Genomic DNA, 16,889 nt, shown 5'->3' on the forward strand with positions numbered 1-16,889 from the left:
GGCTATAGAAATGCATATACTAAACATGGTCCCATACCTACGTGAAAATATTACCAAATTCGTATATCTATAATATATTATCACAAAGCATAATAATATTATTATGGACTCTAATAATTGTCTGAAATAATGAAATTCTTATTAGGAAAACTACCTAATCGTTGGTTATTATGATAGAATGCTTTATCCTAATATTAAAAAAAGTGCCTACAATTGAAGAATATTTAAGACAGGCAAGCATAATATTAAAAAAATAACAAAATAATAAAATTTGCTCTGAAAACCTAAGGAAGGTACTAGACAAAGGGCATTACGATTTGCAATAAAAGGTAGGGAGTAGGGACCTGGCATTTACTTTGTCTAGGCCCCTAGACAGTCTTAAATGCCAGTTTCCTAATAACTGACGCAACAAGCTAACGAGAGCGGGGCCCGTTTTAACAATGGAACTAGTCTGATAAATTACAGCCTGTCAGTAAAGAACTTGATCAAATTATTTAATATTTAAAACCTATAAGTAAATAAAGACTGACTAAATAGCCTATGTCCACACTATGCGCTTTCGTCTTCAATTTTCGCCATCTTCTTTCATTCTTCGTTTTGGCGCATTCAATAATTGAATGCGTCAACAAACCCAACGCCAACATTGTCATTTTTGTTTTTGGATACGGTCAGAGGGCATGCCTCACGTTCGCTGTTGACTGTTTGGTTGACTGCGCTATAACGCATGCCCTTGACAAACAGAAAAAGGCACAGTGTGGACAAAGCTATTGAGTATTGCAGGGTTGATGGCTACACCCTACAGAATTTCTCATGCAATATAGAAATCTTGGCATGTTTTAAACTTTGAGGTTTAATTGCACTGTCCAGGAGTTATCGTATCTTAATAATTATTATAAATAATTACAAAAGAGATATCGTGATATTTAATCCACGATTAACTACAACAAATATTGACAAAAGTTAACCTTATTTTTTTTTTATGAAATAAGGGGGCAAACGAGCAAACGGGTCACCTGATGGAAAGCAACTTCCGTCGCCCATGGACACTCGCAGCATCAAAAGAGCTGCAAATGCGTTGCCGACCTTTTAAGAGGGAATAGGGTAATAGGGGAGGGTAGGGAAGGGAAGGGAAGGGAAAAGTTGATTGTAGGGAAGGGAATAGGGTAGGGGTTAGGGGATTGGGCCTCCGGTAAACTCACTCACTCGGCGAAACACAGCGCAAACGCTGTTTCACGTCGGTTTTCTGTGAGAACGTGGTATTTATCCGGTCGAGCCGGCCCATTCGTGCCGAAGCATGGCTCTCCCATGCTTCGGCACGAATGGGCCGGCACTTTGCCTTATGATAAGGCAAAGTGCCGGTCAGCTTATGCTTAGAAACCCTAGAGCATATTCCCTCTTAAAAGGCCGGCAACGCACCTGCAGCTCTTTGCAAGTTACCATGGGCGACGGTAGTTGCTTTCCATCAGGTGACTTTCTGCCTAACTCCCGACAGAAACATAATCGAGAATCGAATCAGCTCGATCTCAAAGCCTTTGCTACTTCCGACATAATAGTATATAAGTACTAGCACAAAATCGTGCTGCGGCTCAATACTAATTCGATCTCAACGGCTTTTCGACTATTTAACCTCATCAGCTATACTAGCGCACGATCGAGCTGCGGCTCAATTTAAAACTAATCAGACTCGTAAATCAAAATCGTACCAGTTTCGTGGGTAAAACTGCCATTTGCTTGTTGGTCCCCTTATTTTATTAAAAAAACACATTTTGACCCTCGCGTATAATTTTCAGACGAGGTGGTATTCGTAACCGCGGTATGGAAGGCGGGAGCGGTGTGGTGTACCGCGTGGTGGGACGGACGAGGAACAAGACGGACTGCGGACAGCAGACGGAGAGGACACCACCGCGACAGGACACCACTTGGAAGAAGTATACTGACTCCCCGGGTGTTGGGACTCCGCCATTGGTAAGTGGAAATGGTAGGGACCTCGTCTATGCTTGGGTAGTTAGTGTGAGGTAGGAACAAGACGGACTGCGGACAGCAGACGAAGAGGACACCGCCGCAACATACACCTGACAGAAATATACCTACTGACTCCCCGGGCGTAAGGACTCCGCCATTGGTAAGTGGAAATGATAGCAACCTCCTCTATGCTTGGGTAGTTGGTGGGATCGGTACTAACAAAGGGACTGCTACAAGAGACCGAGAGGACGCGCAAATGGATTTCCAAGATATTGCCACTGGTCTGTTTCTTGGAGGAAACAATTTGGTGATGACTTTATGGTAGGATCGTGGTAGAGAAAAGACTATATTAGTACAAAGCGTGGAAAATATAATCAATGTAATGACTTACTATCAGTCGTCGAGACTTGGGACTGGAAAGAGAAATCTTGAAAATGGCAGAAGTATAATATAATGCTAGAGTTAATGTTTCGGTCTGACTCTTCGATCGTGGCCGTCGTAATGCCGTCGTGGACCGTGCTACTGCGGCCTTATCACGGTAGCGGCGTCGTGTCGTTAGACGGTAACGACGCCGCATCGTGTTTGATGGGGACGCGGCCCTATGTATTTAACTCTTTTCACTTTTCGCGCTTTGAGTGTCGTCCTGTCAACGTACAACAATTTGTCAGAAATCCTTATCATGCCTTATTCAATAATTCTTCCAGAACCAGCCAGCCCCAGCGCCGCCGAGCCCGTCTCACGGACGGAAGGGCGAGCGGCGCGCGGGCCACCACTCACCGCAGCACAAGCGGGAGAAGCTGTCGGCGGCGCAGCAGCTTGGCATCGCGCCGCATCCACAGGTAATAACCCTACTTTTTTTTTGCCGTTGGGAAATGCTTGATGCATTCCCGACAGCCTGGGGAGCCTCCTGGATATGTGGGACTCCTCGGGTGCTGCGGTAAGGAGGAGCACCCTTGGTTACCTACTAAAACCCAACGGTGCCTCCTCTCCGCGTGTCGCTGAGCCGCTGGCTTGAGGCGATAACTGCAGCAGTCCAGACAAGGTTAACTCTACCTATGTCCAAGCTCTTTGCGTCGTCAGGACGTGGTCGAATCGCCGATCAAAATGTATGGTTTTGATCGTATTAAACGTAAAGTTGAACGCGGCGATAATACTGGTGGCAAATGAAATATCGAAAAACTTTTTTGGATGGTTTCGCATCTATGTACCTAGTTGCTGTTTTAATTTGTTAGTAGAACCTATTATTATCAGATGTCAGGCTTCTGTAAAAGTGCTCTCTATATTATGTGGAATATCATGGTACTCCATACGGCATACGGCATACCTATTACTCAACATAGGAGTTAAGTCCAGCAGAAAGTACGCTTTCTGTATGTTAATTTGTAGTTTTATGTTTGGGTTTTGGCGTATGACAAGTAGAACCACTCGTAAATAGTGTTTAAAAAAGTCAGCTTATCCTGAATTTTACAGCTTCAATTTCGACCTGTTTTAAGCCCTAAAACATAAAGTGCTCACGATAACTCAGGTAAATCCAGTGATATATGAAATACCATTTCATACGATTTACTTTTAAAAAGCGGTCTGCTTGCGCTGGTTTTAAAACAATGTTGCCGCGTATTTACTTTAACAGTCCTCGAGATCTTAGGCTTAACTCGTAAGTGCTTTTAAAAATAATAAAAGCGAAGTATTTTTAAACGCTCCATTCTTTGTATTTAAGTAATTTTCCACGGCTCTACGCCTACGAAATTACATACAAAAGCTCTTGTAGAAAATGTATTTTCGTTCCTTATATTTTTATACGTAACTTGGTAATTTCAGCATACTCTTTAAATAAGTTTTTATTGTAAAATAAGTAATCAGAATCATAAAGAAGTTAAATTATTTATTTTCAGTACCCTGCTCCGAGTCCACCAAATCAGCATGGATCACGAAATGCAGGATCTCAGGTACATTGTAATTGTCTTATTGTTGTTGTTGATTCATGATTATCCTAGTTGATTATTAAACAATTTTCATCCTACAAAAAGTAATAATAAAGCAAAATAATGCACTTAAGTTAACGCAGATTTGCTATAAAGTTAGAAAGAGATAACATAATATACTTTAACACAACGTTAACTTTAACCCATATCTGAACAATGAGGGTGTTTGAAATTCTATTTGCCAACAGGTGCCGCTATGTAGCCTAAGGTCTATCGTATCAAACTGATATCATATGAAACAATATAGCTGTTATATGTAACGATAGCAAATTATGTCTTTTGAGTTTTGACACGATAGACCCTAAGCACTGACCTCTATAATACACTGGACAGGCTATGCCGTACAAAATGACAGCTATTTCTTATGCCGATTTGAAGCGCCGTGGTGAGCGTACTGTGAACTAATTTATATAGAAAATGACAACCGCCATTTGCAAAATAGTAGTTCCAAGTACACTCACTACTGCTTTCACATAGCAATCAGCGCCAATATGGCGACTTTCAAATAGGAATATTTTATTGATAGCGATCGCCTGTCCAGTGTATTATAGAGGTCAGTGACCCTAAGGCACTTACCCTATACACCTGGTGGCAAATAGAATATCAAACACCCTCATTGTACCTCGGCTCTTTATAGGCTGAACAACTTTTATTAATCCATACTAATATTATACATGCAAAAGTGTGTATGTCTGTCTGTTACCTCTTCACGCCCAAACCGCTGGTGATACTTTGAGTCCCGGGAAAGGATATAATAATACTTTCCATCCCGGAAAAATGTACGGTTCCACCGCGATAAACGAATTTTGGCGTAACGGAGTTGTGACTTGCGAGTGTCATCTAGTCTTCAATAGCTATTGCCTGTTTCCACACTATGCGTTTTCGTTTTCAATTTTCGTCATCTTTCATTCAACTTTCGTTTTGGCGCATTCAATAATTGAATGCGTCAACGAACGCAACGCCAATTGTCATTTTTGATAACAAAGCGAAAGTTTTGGATACGGTCAGAGGGCATGCGTCGCGGGCATGCCTCACGTGCGCTGTTGACTGCGATATAACGCATGCCCTTGACGAACAGAAAAATGCACAGTGTGGACAAAGCCAATGTCCTTTAATCATCATCGTTATCTTTCAGCTGCAATCCCCGAGCGGTTCGTCCCGGCCGGGCAGCGCCGCCGGCAACGGCACGCCCAAGAGCAAGACGCCGCAAAACTTCGGCTACGTGAAGCGAAACGGACAGCCGCCGCCGCCGCCACCGCCCAATGGACCACCGCAGCATGTTCATGGTACTATTTTATTTTTATCCTTTTTTGTTCAATATTTGAACAGGGGCTCGATTCTCATACTTCGAATGTGCTCAGGGCGACAAAAAATGAGGGGCGGTAAAATCCTCCTATCTTTAAACCTAGCTATTAGCCATCCACCTCCCAAGTTTAAGAATTTTACCTGCTAACATACTTCAGAATATTCCCAACAAAACTAGCTATGACTTATAATATGGTTCTAAGTGCGGCGAAAATTATCTTTTCCCGGCTAAATAGCTGCTAGATCGGGCCCTACCTGTGTGTGCAAACTCCATGCTGTGTTTTTTTTGCTCATTTACGAAAAAGTAATCTTGCAGACATCGAAAAGTTATCAACCTGCTCTATCCCTGAAGATTGGGCCAAACCATACCTACTGTAGATCGATTCGACTGGGGTGCAAAAATATTCGTTCGTTGACGATTTCCATATTTTTTTCAGGCGGCGGTAGGACAGCGCAAGTGACAGCAGTGCCGAGGACCAAGGTCAAAGTGTCAGGCGGAACACAGACCTGCACGCAGGATCTACAGATACATAGTAAGCAAATAGTTTTATTTTTGCTCCCAAATTTTTAAAACCTTTACTTGAAAAAGGGTAGTTTTGTGTAAATCATCCAGCACGAATTCAAAAACCCTAAACATAAAGAAATATTTTTTTTTAAAGTTAAATACAAAGATTTTTGCAACAATTTTTGTTGTTTTATTTATTTATTTAAGTAATACAATTCTAACTTATTATTTGACCTTAAACCTGCAAGGTTCGCCTGGTACACCTTTCTTTTCACGTTAAATAAGAGAAGTCGATGTAATCACTATTATGAAGTACTGAATTAGTAAAAGAATTTTTATAATTTGAGTTGCCCATAGAATGTACACACATGTTTTTTTCTTTTTCAGAAAACGGCATTGGTCCCAAATCCTATTCTTTAGGCGGGACGGCCGCTGCTCAGCTGTCAGCTTCAGTGCGAGAACGGCTACTAGGGTCGCAGTCGCTGCCGAAACCAGGGACGCATGAGTTTGCAGCTCTGTTCCATCATCACAGGTGATTATTGTTTAATTTGTGATCAGTGTGGAGTGTAAATAGCATGAGAGTGAGTTTAACTAACCTTTGTACAGACTATAGATAACGCGTTTTTCTTTTTTAATATTTTAAAGGTAATGGCTGGCGATTAGGAGGAACATCTCTCAGAAAAAAAAACAATAAGAAACATATTTTTTTTTATAAAATGTTCTTAAAAATTAATTAATCAGAAAAAAGATAATTAGGCTACGACATAAGAAACTCTATTATAACTACAATGTTGCTTGATTCAAACAAGAACGAGTGTCATTAATTAAGAAGTTTCAGTTGATATCATTCCAGAGATATTTTTTGTTTACATCATTGAGATTAATGATGTAAGCCAGGGCCGTATTCTAAGGAGGTTTTAATAAAATGTAGAGCGATCATAATATCAATTTATTGGAATAAAGCTATACAAAGTCAATCATTTTCCAGCAGTTGACACAATATGTACAGGGTGTAACAAAAATAAGTGATAATACTTTAGGGTGTGTATGACGTGTTCCTTATAGAGAGTTCACTGTGAAAGTAGCAGCGCTGATAGACCATTTTTTTTTTCAATTTTGTATGGGCAAGCGCCCGAACGTCACGAGTTTCCCCATACAAAAGTGAAAAAGAAATTTGGTCTTTCAGCGCTGCTGTTTTCACAGTGAACTCTCTATAAGGAACACATGACCCTGAAGTATTATTACTTATTTTTGTTACACCTTGTATAATATAATAACTACCTATACCTTTACGTTATTTTATAGAAAATCAAATTTTACTTCTAAATTATAGATAATATTATGTGATAATAACACAAAAGATAGAGTTACTCCACAAACGCCTAGAAGTTTATCGGTGCAAAACTTAAAAAGCCATTATAAAATAGTTCTCTAAAAGTTAAAATTAATAAAATACGGCCCTGTTTCGAGTAATTCAGTACTTGTGTGATCGTTACAACGTACAAGCGTGCTTTAAGTAAATAAATAGTTTGAAGTTGAGACACCCGGCGCTACCACTGACTTTATTTACAAAGTGTCAAAGCTTTATCACAAAGATAAGCTCGCCAAATAAACATTGATTTTATGGAAACAGATGAATCGAGTATATCAGATCAGAGGGTTAGTTGAACTTTCGTATCTCTATTTACTATTGATAAACGTGGGAACGGTGGTCAGTATTTTGGTGGCGCTTGCTAAGGTCGGTTGTGTACATAAAAGTATTTCTAGGGTCCCCCCAAGAGGCGGCATGAAGATATCTGACGGCAGTCTATCTGACACTCAGACGTATTCCGAAGTCAAATCTGACTACGGTATACCTTACGCGCCGTGGTTGAGACACAGGTGAGATACTAACTTGTATAGATTTAAAGTAGAAACTGTAAATCTGTCAATTTTGTGTGATCACAAAATGTTTATTCCGAATCTGACTACGGAATACCTGGTTGAGACACAGGTAAGGTACGTCAGATTTATTACATTTTGTGTGATTACAAAATGTTCATTGCTTTGCATCACCCCTTAAGCCGGTTATACACGGGCCAGCATGCTTCATCTCGATATCCCGTTTCAGCAACACATACACAGCGAGCGGGAGACTGTCCGAGGGCGAGTCCATGGAGTCCCTGACCTCGCTGCACTCGGCGCAGGCGCACAACCACACTTCATCCCCTAACTCCCACCACCGCAGTTCACTCACACATAATAAGCTCATCCTGCATCGTGACGCGCAGAACTCGAGGCTCAATAGAAGCAACAGCATTAGGTGGGTCAGAACTGACTTAGTCAGATTAAACTGACGCTAACAGGTATATTAATGTCATCTTGCGGAGCTTCATGGGTCAGATACTGACGTCAGATAACATTGGCATATCATCCATCAAAATTCTATCGCGCTTAAAACCATATCTCATTATGATGTATTTAACACTTAAGTCTATGTAACAATAATATTTAATATATCGATAAATATTTAATTTTAGCTACCTCAGAGATAGGACTTTCCCAAGGTACGGTTTACGGGTAAATTCGCTTCGAGGTGGAACGCTTTACTATAATCCTGCATGCTGGATAGTGTAGCACGGCTTTTATTACTGTCGCTCACACTTTTCTTCTCTGCACCAATGTAATCGATGTTTTTAAATATTTAATCACATTCATAATTTGGGTTATGGAATATCATTAAAAGAGTATTTGTTATTAGGTATGTTATTCTACTGACATTATCATCGTTTTGTGTCTAAGCTACGATTTACAACTACTGAAACGATACCTATTATATACGTTTTATGTTTCATAATCATAATAATTCATAACTATTATTGACTTTTGTAGTAATTTTATATACTTACCTACTACATAGGTAAATGTAATTAATTATATTCTTAGCTTTTATCATTAGTTTATGATTTGCACCACGTTTATATTGTGTCACTTAAAATTCAGTACTTTTATTCATATTTATTTATCAATGTCTTTACATTTACTTACAATACCAATTATTCCATCAAATGTAGAACATTATGAAAGTTTTGAAATAATTTTTGTAGTCTTTATTTTTTAATGTTTCATAAAAATCTAGTAAAAAAAATCACCGCTTATACACGGAAATAATAATATTAAGTTACTTTACATTTACATTTGGCCATGCTGGGCAAAAGTTAAAAGGACAGAATGTTCCATTGCCATCATGGTTTTTCGACGTCGATTATGGGAAATCAGACGAATGTCCAATATGAAGAGGTCGTATGACACAAAATTGTTAGTAGGTATTGAGATTCAAATGCTCTTGGGATTGGGATAAAACTTTAATGTGACTTTTTGAAGTGTCAGGCGTTTTCTCGTCAGCGCTGCTGTTGGATGTTAAAGTCAAATTGATTCATAGGCAGTTGAAGGACCTACATAATTTGGTCACGTTACGACAAACCCAGCTGACAGATCACGAATAACAATGAATTGGCATAATCCAGCCAAATGACGTCCGTCGACTGCCTTTGCATCAATGTCTTCGATGGTACACAAAAAACAATAGCATTTAAATTCAATAAAATCGTCAACCACTCAACGCATTTTTATCAGTGTGAGCCACACAATACCTGTCATACTAACGTCTATATCCTGCAGGTCGACCAAATCGGAGAAGCTTTACCCGTCGATGCTGCAGCGGTCTTCGGAGAGCGACTACGAGCCCTACTACTGCCTGCCCGTGCAGTACCCACCGGGAGGACAAGGTATGAAGTGGTCACTTTTATGACACTAGTTGTGACTGACTTACTATTGGTAACAATCATAAAGTTAATATACCTAGCGGAATAGAGAAACATAGGCCTGAGCAAGAGAGATGTCACTATCAGTAACACTGTGTGGTAAAAAGAGAAGGGTGATACATGACAGCAGCAATCGTTTTTTGACGTCCAGTCAGCACGTGCCGCACGTTGACAATTTAATCTCATAGAATTCATGTTCAATTATGCTTGTGTAAGTGTATATGTACACATATTTTTCACACAGATGAAAACCAATTTTGGTTTTGTTTGACAGCTCGAGATTGTTGCTCTATTCCGCTAGGTATATTAACTTTATGGTAACAATACCGCCGAACTCTTTATGATTAGGTACTTAATTAATGAACAGTTTGACAGAAAATATCTAGTTTATGTCGGAATCGTCATAAAATTAAGGTTAAATAATAATCATTAATTATGTATGTTAGTCTCACGTACCTCCATCACCACACAACTGAGTAACTCAGATGTGTGTAACAAACGTTTAAGATCAACTCGCTCGCGATGTGCACTGTTGCTATGTAATCTTATCTTTAAAATATGCAATTTTTGTCATTCAAACTACTCAATACCCTTTGACAAAACTTAAAGTATCTCCAAATAAATACCCATAAAAATCAGTGCAGTTGTCGTGATGAAGCAACAGATAGACAGCAGCTAAAGACACACTTTCGAATTTATAATATTAAAATAGATATGGATGGAAGTATTAAACTTCTCACTTCTTTGTCTTAACGTCACCTTTATTTACTTTAATCTCTAACCTTATTACTCTCTATCAGGTCTGAACTATGGAGTATCGGAGCCACCTTCTCCATCACCACGATCAGCGCTAAGCCCCACGCACCAGCCCGGCAACGTCATGCACACACCGCGACATTCACACCACTACCCTAAGAAGAATGATGAAGGTATGCGGCATAAACATTTTTTTTATTAAAATAAAATAGTCAGTTCTGTAGTTCGTAAAGCCATCGTTACTTGTTTTACTTAAATCTCTATATTGCAATCGCACAAAGTATAGAACTGACGGATTCGAATACTCTGTTGTCAGTAATACCACAATAGACAGAACGACTACGCTTACGTAGCAGCTTTTTGGAAATCTGACACCCCCCCCCCCTCGTCACAACGCCCTTAGCGTGTTTACACCATAAAGTTAATATACTTAACGGAAAAGAGAAACAAAGGCCTGAGCAAGAGAGATGTACTATCAGTAACACTGCGTGGTTAAAAGAGACGTGTGATACATGACACTCTTTTTTTGACGTCCAGTCGGCACGTGCCGCACGTTGACAATTTAATCTCATAGAAATCATATTCAATCCTGCTTGTATAAGTGTACCAGTACACATATTTTTACACACAGATGAAACCAATTTCGGTTTCGTTTGACAGCTCGAGATTGTTGCTCTGTTCCGCTAGGTATATTAACCTTATGGTTTACACACGGCGCCGCAGCGGCAGCTCAGGTGAGAAGGGTACAAGGATGATGATATACAGTGTGTAACAAAAATAAGTGATAATACTTTAGGGTGTGTACGTGTTCCTTGTAGAGAGTTCACTGTGAAAGTGGCAGCTCTGAAAGACGAATTATTTTTTTCTTTTTGTATGGGCAAGTTGCAAGTTTCCCCATACAAAAGTGAAAAAAAATTTTGATCTTTCACCGCTTTTACTTTCACAGTATTATCACTTATTTTTGTTACACCTTGTATAGATGGCGGTGCCACTGCCGCTGCGGTGCGTGTGTAAACTCGCTTACTATCAGTACGTTTCTAGTATCAATGATGATAATCTATTTCCATTGTTTCAGTGCACGGTTCCACGACGTCCCTGGTGTCGACGGCGTCATCGCTGGCGGCGGGCGCGGGCTCGGAGGAGCGGCAGGCGCACGAGGTAGCGCCTGTACGATACCTACTTGTCGTTATATCGCAAATCTGTCAACAAGCATACTGGCATTACAAACTACAATCTAATATTATGGTCTATTTGCATTAAAAGGAGCCATCTTGATCGAAATCGACACAATGATCACGAATTCCTTAACATATTCTAGAAATAATAAAAGTAAAGTTTGTTTAGGAAGCTATAGTCTTCCATATCAAGTCTTTCTTGCGCGATTCGTTGTTATATTGCATACTTATGGATTATTATCTTTAATACTGTATGAAACAATAGTGAAACCGCACTTGAAGCGAAGAGTTTCTGAAGTAATAGTAAATAAGCTACTTTCATCGCTTGTCATGTTTCATCGTTTGGTACTAACTTTTTATGAAAAAATCTGTGAACCTTAGTCACTTTATTTAATAAATATGTAGGTACTTATAATGTAATAATATCCTAATTCCTACCTAATACCTTCTTGACAGAAGTGCTCCTTCCGCTTACCTTTTGCTTCACTACGTACAATGTACATATTATCATTTTATGCTTCTGCACCAACAATATACTAGGTATTATAACTCATGCTAATATTTTTCCCAAGGTGCGAAAACTGCGACGCGAGCTCGCTGATGCTAAAGAAAAAGTCCACACACTGACTACACAGCTGACAACGAATGTGAGTACCTTGTAGTTTATTTCATACCTTCTTAGTTATTACGTCTTACTATTTACTAGGTGGAAGAAAATGTTCACTAAATATAGGCTTAAATGAAGACAAACGGATGATACTATTGTAAGCTTTATGTTTAGTTTATATAATAATTTACGTTAAACCTTAATAATATATTTGATTATCTCGCGGTATCAATAAATATTTCGTGATTACAGGATGTTAAATGATGTTTTGATTTCCGGGAGATTGATTCTAGTAATTGTATAGAATAAATCCGGTCCGGGAAAATGAAGACAGATGCCGTTGACGTACGGAAAAGATGACAGGCTAAAATCAATCTTCAAGAAACATTAAAGTCTTAAATGCATGATTATGGCATATTAAGAGCATTTTGTATGTAACATGGAATAATAAAGAGTTTAAAACATAAGTATTGAAGTCATCGATAATACTATAAGACCTTTTTATTCGGGTAAAACAGGTATTTTATTTTGTAACAATGTCAAATCATAATATTAATACGCGAACGAAAAACTTTGTAACCCTTTTTACGAAAAATGGGGAAACGGAGGTGTATGAAATTTTGCACAGATAGTTTATATGGTGAAGGAGTGCATCGAACTAATATTATTTTGAAATTATGCTTTTATCATACATTTTTTTAACAAATAAAACATTACACACACTACAACACACACACTAAGGAGATGACAGATTTTTGAGTGACAAGCCTATACATACGAATTATACTCTTTTATTTATGGTTGAAGTCTGTTGACAACAAGTTGACAAATTGAAAATGGATTATAGCTTTTTTTATTAAATCTTAGATACCATAAACCTATAGTATACAATATATAATAATTATAATTCTATGTTAGATACCAGTCTGAGATCAGCTCAGTCCCACAGACAAGAGTTGAAAAAAAATTTGATAAAGTCAATCTTTTTTACAAAATATAGACAGTAGTAGTTCTTAATGTTGTTGAAACTAAGGTCGAATTTCGACCATTGGGCGATCTCTAGTAAATATAATAATATGTTGGTATCGAACTTTCAAAGTTCATTGTGAGATTTCGAAAAATGAAAAATTCAGGATAAGGCATGATGATTTTAGGATTTTACGTTTTTGAGCATAATCAGCAAAATTAAGATCTTAGATGTGGCTTGTCATTTCTTATGTAGGCTCAATCTAATCCTAAGAGGTAAAGTGTGTAGATGCAGCTATCTATCTATCGCTTATTATAGTAATTTTACGCGGTACTCTATCTATACCCTATCGACTATCTTCCTACACACGATTATCTTCTGATCGTTAATAATCTTGATATTATTGCTGTTTATGTAAAGTTATGTTGCATTTATTATTATAGCGGAGGCTTGTTCTTTAGAAGGAAGCCCATATTATCTGTAAAATAATATAGGGCTTGTTTCTCAAAATGTGCTCCGCGACCGATTTGAACCGTTTTAGAAGTCATCACTCATCACTCATCATACACTGGCTAGTCACTTTACAATGACACTCGATATTTGGTGCAGAATCCCTGATTAATATCTACTTATTTTGACAATTATCTCAAACTTTTAATGAGGCTCCATCAAAAATTTTTCAGAAGGGTTCCGGCTCAAAAGTTTTATAACCACTGATATTATAGGGATTCATGTGACGATCTTCAAAACGTAAGAGATAAAATTAATAAAGTTTTAATAGGAACTCCTGCCTGCCTAGCATACGCTTACGAGATATCTCACTCTCGAGATAATTAAAAACTACTCGTCTCATAATGTCAAAATCTCGATATTATCTCGACAAAACTCTATAAAAATGTGTTATTTCGATGATAGATCTACGCGAGAAAAAATATTTGTCATGCTAGGGTCAATAGATATGAAGAGACAAACCATCAAACATCGAGAAAACATGTAGAGTGAGATATCTCGTTGGCGTATGCTAGGCAGGCTGGAGTTGGAGATTGGAGAAACACGTCCTATAGATTTCGTCAGATGGTTTAAAGATTTTTACCATTTAAAACTAACCAATTTTAGAGAATAAATAAGGTGTAAGTAATTTTTTAACAACAGCTATTTAAAAGTAGAAATTCGATACCGCATAATAAAACATTTTGCGAAGCCATAAAACTTGTATAAATTACCACAATATTAATCTAGTCTATGAAGTTATAAATAGTGATTTATATTAGAAATCGTATTTACATGATAAAGAACTTGTTGATATCTCAAGTTTATCTCCACATTATCATTTACGATGTTGCGATATACAGGTGATAGGAAATGTTAGGAATGGTAGGATAGCACGCGAACTCGCATAATACAGGGCCCTGATTCTTATGCTTCGAATAATACTTCGATCAGTGTTTGACTCATGCGAACTCACAATATGCTGTCTCATGTATAAGACAGTCTGCACTCTACGATCGAAGTAGCATTCGAGGTTCATTTCTGAGAATTAAGCTCCGGAAAGCTACAGGTAGCGTATAAAATAATATTTAGAGTATTATGATAAAATTGTAGCCCTATGGAATAATATTTTCAATATGTATTGGTTATATTTCTGGACATCCTATTACAACGTGGATGTATGTACCATGTTGTAGATTCTGAATTCATTCATTTTTAGGGTTCCGTAGCCAAATGGCAAAAAACGGAACCCTTATAGATTCGTTATGTCTGTCTGTCTGTCCGTCCGTCTTTTCTCAGAAACTATAAAAGCTATACTATTGATAATTGGCAAATAGATGTAGTCTGTAAACCGCATTAAGATTTTGATACAAAAATGGAAAAATTTATAAAAAATTTAGGGGTCCCCATAGGTACAACTGAAACAAAAAAAATTTTTTTCATCTAACCTATGCGTGTGGGTTATCTATGGATAGGTCTTTAAAAATAAAATTGAGGTTTCTAATATATATTTTTTCTAACCTGAATAGTTTGCGAGAGAGACTCTTCCAAAGTGGTAAAATGTGTGTCGCCCCCCCTGTAACTTCTAAAGTAGGGGCATGATAAGTCTAAAAATAATATATAATGTACATTACTGTAAAAACTACCAACGAAATTTGGTTTGAACGATATCTAGCAAGTAGTTTTTTTTATACGTCATAAATGGCCATAAACCAGAGAGGCCTATGTCCAGCAGTGGACGACTATAGGCTGATATGATGATGATGATGACGAAATGGTAAACCTTAAATTAATTTTCATTAAATCAACTGAAATATAAAAATTAATCAAAAACCTTTTAATTTCATTACAATAAACCTTATTGCTGCTGCGGAACCCTTCATGGGCGAGTCCAACTCGCACTTGGCCGCTTTTTTTTGTCTATACTTCGCTCACGTTTTTCTTTCAAGATGTACTAAGATAAGATTTTTCAAACTCCACTTACTTAAGGGATAATTATACAATATCAAACACTGCACATTTAATACGGGCTGCAAAAATCTAGCTGACAATTATTTCTTGTTCTAATAATAAACATACCGGCACAAAAAGTAATGTAAAGTTATAAGTAGGAGTCTGGACTAGTAGTAGAGTAGATTTACGAGGAGTAGAGAATTCTTATTTGTTGAGTCCTGAGCCTATATAATAATTATACAACCTCCTTAACATTTTGTTATAATTTTACGAAACGCTACTACTCATTCCAGCAAAATAATTGACCTTTACCTACTTACAATATCCTAGCTTTACAAGGAGCTTTTAAGCTGATAAAATCGGTAGGAATTAGCCAGACTGTGTGGTCCGTAGGATCAGATCGGGTCGGTCACACGCGCCATATCGGGTGGTGTCGGGTGTGAGGAATGTCGGCCGTGACTGTCAGCTGTCACCTGTTAGCGCTAAACTTAGGCCAGGAGCCTTAGGAGGAGGCAAGAAGGTTTAGGACAAGGTGCAATACTTTTTGTTATATTGTAAAGTCTTTAAGATAAAATAGATGTAATAAAAACAAACATATTATACATTATTATTACACATACATAATACATTATTTGTCTAGAGTCTGATGAATTTGAGATGAAAACTGCGAATCTTATTTCTTAATATCTATAACTCTAGAGTCTAGAGTCTAGACTCTACTCTAAACTCTAGACTGTGTGGTCATAGTTATAGATAGGAAATAAGATTCACAGTTTTCATCTCAAATTCATCAACATTCTAGTAAAAAACTAACTGTCAAAATATAGTATCAGTTATTATAATATTATCCATTCGTTTACGAGTTCCGACTTCGTAGCTATTACTAGAGACCAGTATATTTATTACTCTATGCTATTACATAGCTATTACAATGATTGTAAAGCTGTCTTTATACTACTGTGAACCGTCTATAATACGTGTGGACACCCACAATCGAAGTCGATCATGTGCAATCATAGACGACGATGCTTCTAACACGTTTGTAACTGCTTATACCCAATTCATGATGGATTAATACAAGCGGTGGCATGACGCACAAAGTACCTAGGCAGATTTTTTTGCAGTTGCTACCTTGGATGGTTGCAATCGCAATGTAATAAATACAAAGGATTTAGTACCAATAAATAACGTCTAACTGTAGGTTACAAATGTAGGTCTTTTAAGCATTATGGCATTATAAAAGTCAACCGTATATGGATACCGCTTTCAGTGTTTCTTTGGTTATGGAAAATCGCAGTAAATTAAAACTAGTTGGAACAACATTTCCTTGTCGTGTTTCTGAATATTTTACTCTGTATATGGCAACAATAATGAATGGGAAAGTG

At 37.8% G+C, this 16,889-nt stretch overlaps 1 protein-coding gene across 7 annotated transcripts in view; it reads left to right on the forward strand.

Moving 5' to 3' along the window:
• Positions 1–16,889, forward strand: part of LOC121729825 (protein sickie) — a 239,802-nt gene that overhangs the window by 170,772 nt on the left and 52,141 nt on the right. For 3 of the 7 annotated variants that reach the window (XM_042118456.1, XM_042118459.1, XM_042118460.1), the window contains exons 7-18: positions 1,791–1,965; positions 2,667–2,801; positions 3,855–3,908; positions 5,080–5,230; positions 5,687–5,782; positions 6,142–6,286; positions 7,522–7,635; positions 7,865–8,056; positions 9,415–9,521; positions 10,358–10,486; positions 11,389–11,480; positions 12,061–12,135. In XM_042118456.1, coding sequence (XP_041974390.1) covers positions 1,791–1,965; positions 2,667–2,801; positions 3,855–3,908; positions 5,080–5,230; positions 5,687–5,782; positions 6,142–6,286; positions 7,522–7,635; positions 7,865–8,056; positions 9,415–9,521; positions 10,358–10,486; positions 11,389–11,480; positions 12,061–12,135 — 1,465 coding nt within the window. The remainder of the gene's footprint in view (positions 1–1,790; positions 1,966–2,666; positions 2,802–3,854; positions 3,909–5,079; positions 5,231–5,686; positions 5,783–6,141; positions 6,287–7,521; positions 7,636–7,864; positions 8,057–9,414; positions 9,522–10,357; positions 10,487–11,388; positions 11,481–12,060; positions 12,136–16,889) is intronic. The other 4 variants (XM_042118457.1, XM_042118462.1, XM_042118461.1 and 1 more) reach the window with 2 other exon arrangements.

The sequence above is a fragment of the Aricia agestis genome, chromosome 8 (genome assembly GCF_905147365.1).
Source record: "Aricia agestis chromosome 8, ilAriAges1.1, whole genome shotgun sequence".
Lineage (NCBI taxonomy): Eukaryota > Metazoa > Arthropoda > Insecta > Lepidoptera > Lycaenidae > Aricia > Aricia agestis.